The 3,840-nt window shown below is 38.8% G+C and overlaps 1 protein-coding gene across 1 annotated transcript in view; it reads right to left on the bottom strand.

Annotated features, from left to right (window-relative positions):
* Positions 1–867: 867 nt before the first annotated feature.
* EGFL6 (EGF-like-domain, multiple 6) overlaps positions 868–3,840 on the bottom strand; it is a 41,231-nt gene continuing 38,258 nt past the window's right edge. Inside the window, exons 10-11 of the mRNA XM_009333418.1 lie at positions 2,711–2,976; positions 868–1,518 (exon numbers count right to left, since the gene is read on the bottom strand). Coding sequence (XP_009331693.1) covers positions 1,423–1,518; positions 2,711–2,976 — 362 coding nt within the window. The 3' untranslated portion in view covers positions 868–1,422. The remainder of the gene's footprint in view (positions 1,519–2,710; positions 2,977–3,840) is intronic.

Here is a 3,840-nt window from a genome sequence, read left to right as displayed (position 1 = left end):
AGCTTAGGTTCGTATAGGCTGAATTCTTCAAGGTTCTTCAGTGTTTCTCTATAAAATTCTATTCAATTGTTTTGGATGTCCCCTTCTTCATACAAGAAATAAAATAAAGAGCGTCATTAATGATAAACAGTGAGCAGTCAGCCTAGAAGGGAATACACAAAACTAACCAAGAGGAAAATGTGTGCACGCATGTTTAACTGAACATTGCCTGAACCAGAGCTTTTCCATGGGCATCTCTGTCCTCTTGGGATTCAGACCGCGAGGTGCTTTCAGAAAAGATCACAAGACGGAAGAAGATGGTCTTGTCCTCCACAGCATTGTCGTTCAACTTCTTTTCTGAAAAGGTGGAACCTGGATTCTAGACCCCCCTCAAACGTGTACATGTATGTGTCTGTGTGTGCACACGTACGCGTGTGTGTGCATGGGCGAGCATGGCAGGGCGCGGCAGGGTGGCAGCTCCTAGTTTGTGGGAGAAGGTTCTGCTCACCTCCCTGCTCGTGGGGACGGCGGATAGTCTCCATCCCTTTTGCTGAAGACATGAAGGGAGTCGCAACAAAGATTTTTTTTTTCAATTGTGTAAGAAGGAGCCTTACTGTGTGACCACTGTATACTGGAAAATGAAAACCATTCTTTCACACCTCTGTGGGTAAAGTAGGCCTGCAAACCAGCAGGCACCAATTTGTTCCTGAAGGTCAGTACATAATATGAAGTTTCTTAAGTGTTAATAACAGGTCATGCTTTTTGTTCTTTTTTTCAGTATCAGTTGGTAGTATCATCTGTTAATGATGAACATTAAATGCTTATAAAACTACGAAGGGATAATTTCTAAACAGTGATTTGTGTGACTCAGACATTGATGACAAACAAGATGTTTTACGTACTTTATTAGTAATGAAAATATTCCTCAAAGACATGACTCCACTTACAACTTGCGTAGCTCCATCAAGAAGGAAATAAAGCTCCTCTCTTTCCTCTTACTTGTTGAATAGATTGAATATCTACACACTAAGTAGGAAATTAAAATTGCGTCACCAGAAGTAGTAACATCCTCTTAAATACTGCTTTATGTTCTTGTCGAGTAGAAGAAACAAAATAGAAAACTTAAGAATAGCCTTGAAAAGAACTTTAAGGAATAGAAGCATGTAGAATTTGTAAAAAAGCTAGACAAATAATACTTTAGATACCCTGTCCTTGAATTATAAAATACAGTAGTGCTACACTCGAAGCATGTATTAGAATAACTCATTAAAAAGTGTACTCTGCATCTTGCACGTCAGTTTTTCTGTTTTCATTGCTGCATTAAGTTCAAGGCACAGTTTTTATGGTTTTGGTTTTTTTATAAAGAAAATGATACAAAAATACACTACTAGTAAGGCAAATATTAAAAATAGGATTAAATCCAGTATACTCAAATATCCATTATCAGGTATCTTCTGGGCATAGACCAGAAATTAGTACAACATTGTCCACTCCAATTTCTCCAGTTTTGCCCTTCCCACGTTCTGATTCAAAAGTGACCTGTCATAAGAAAAGAGATGTATTAACAGTGAAAATGTAGTTTATCCAACCATTTAGCAACTCTTAATGTTAATTAGTTATAATGCTATATCTGTGGAATGTTTTATCACAATACAGGACTTAATGACTTAAATCCTTGCAGTTTTTAGAGTTTCCGTGTATTATCTGAACTAGACTGATAATCCTCTGCACAGATTTACAATACCAAATGGATTCCTTTAATAAGATTACTTATTTTCATTGTACAAAGAAATGCAAATTGAATGAAATCCTATTATAATAATGTAGTTTTTTCACAGTATGTGATGTTAGTGCACTCCTTTTCTTGAAGACATTACAACTGTTCATTTTCGATCTATTTGGATCCTTAGTTTTGGAGTGTATATATTATATATATATTTACTCTCTCTATATATAGAGTATGTATCTATATAGTATAGTATGTATGCTATATAGAGAGAGTAGGTTCATTTTTATGAATGGGATGCCTGGGTTTTTATTTTATAGTCTGATTCTCATTTATGTAATGGACTTTCTACATCATTCCAGCAGTACAAAGAACCTTGAGAAGAGCTTGCGTTTTATTTATACTCACAGTATTCAATTACACAGTAGAAGCCTTTACACAGCACTGAAAATGCTCAGTCACATAAATGAAAACCAGGCCCTAGCATTTCAAGGAGGAACTTGCCGAAGCCCTAATTGAGGCAGTTTTCTGTGCGCAGTGTTCCCTGTTGGCTAGTATGTCCTGCTCCTAGGGTGATTGCCCACCCTTGATTATACGTGGTGCCTCCTTTTGCACTAATTATCTGGTTTAGTGTGGTTTGAGAGCATCCTCTTCTATGAAACGGGGATAATTTTCATTTTTCCAGGAATATATGTATGCTTCTGTTGCTTAAGATATTAAACAGAGATTTTCATTGTTTGTGTTAATTCATGATCTGATGCAGTTTTTACAAAATGACAGGATTACTGGCATCAATGTTCTAACCAACTGGGGTAATTCAGTTCTGAAATTACAACCAGATAATAACTTTTCTGCCTCCTAAAATCTGTGCTCCTGTTTCCCATTTCAGATAAGCCTTTCAATTGCCAGTAAGCAGTGCCTATAAAACCGTTGGTGGAACACTTGAGGATTAGGAAATTAAGATGTTGGTTATGGTATTTGGCTTATAAATTGTGTTATACTTACACTGTTAGTTGTTTCAGCTCCCTGAAATATCTCTATTTTTCCAGTTCTCCACCTTTCATCTTTTCCTTTGTTCTGTTCCCAGACAGGAGCAGGTTTTTTGTTTGCCAGGAACACCCGAAGTTTCCCCACTCTCTCGCCAGCAAGCCGATAACTGAAAATCAAGCAGTAGCTGCTCTTCGGTTTGAGATCAGTAAGGAGAAGTTTTAGACGCCCCATATCCTTCTTGTGCCCCACAAAAGCTGGAACTGCCATGTAGTACCCATCGCCTTGTAACCAAAAAAAAGGAAAACGCATCTTTAATGGACTTATGTTATTTATTAGCAAATTGAATACATATTTGCTAAGAAAATATGTGGAAGCTCTGTTACTTGAATAATTTAAAATCAGACTGGAGAAAAGCAGCAGGGAGTGTACTTTGCAAGGAATAAGCTTGCACTGTCAGAAGTCAGATCAGTTTACAGAGGAGATGAGTTCATATTTCACTGGCAATTACAGTCATTCTTCCTTGCACTCTCTTTCAAAGGCAAACCCATCTCAGTTTTTCAAACGCAACAGCCTGAAACATGCTGCTGTGCCTCTGTGGTCAGACCATTTCCAGTACTTGAGGTAGTAGCTCTCTCCACTGCCCTCTGCAGTGATGACAAACTCATAAAGGAACTGATAGCTTATTCCCCAAATCCTGGAGGACCAATGAAATGACAGAGACACACAAAGTGATAAAGGGATAAAACATCTGGGCCCATAAATAAAGTAATTGTCAGCAGATGTAAGTTCAGGAAGATGGAGTAAGGTCTTCCTGGAAGTGACATCACAGAGAAGGGACTTGGGGAAAAGGAAATATATGGAGCAGGAGAGGAAGGATTAGTGAAGAAAGGCTGGGATGGAAAGACTGTGAGGGAAGAGGGAGAGAATGTGTGTGTGGAGCAAGTGGCCTGCAGGATCTGCAGGATCCACCGGTCCCTACTGCAGCAACTTCTGCAACATTTCCTGTGTCACAGGGGAAGAGACATCCTTTCAAACAAGTTTCTTCAGCCACACCTTTTTATATACACCAGTACAGCAGTCACACATTGCAGTCGTGGAGCTCTTTCTCAGGTTTTAGCAGGCCTGCGGTCGGTACCCGGTCCGGT

Source organism: Pygoscelis adeliae, unplaced genomic scaffold (assembly GCF_000699105.1).
Source record: "Pygoscelis adeliae isolate BGI_AS28 unplaced genomic scaffold, ASM69910v1 Scaffold69, whole genome shotgun sequence".
Classification (NCBI taxonomy): domain Eukaryota; kingdom Metazoa; phylum Chordata; class Aves; order Sphenisciformes; family Spheniscidae; genus Pygoscelis; species Pygoscelis adeliae.
The sequence above is the reverse complement of the archived record's forward strand: the minus strand, read 5'-3'. Positions and strand labels throughout refer to the sequence as shown.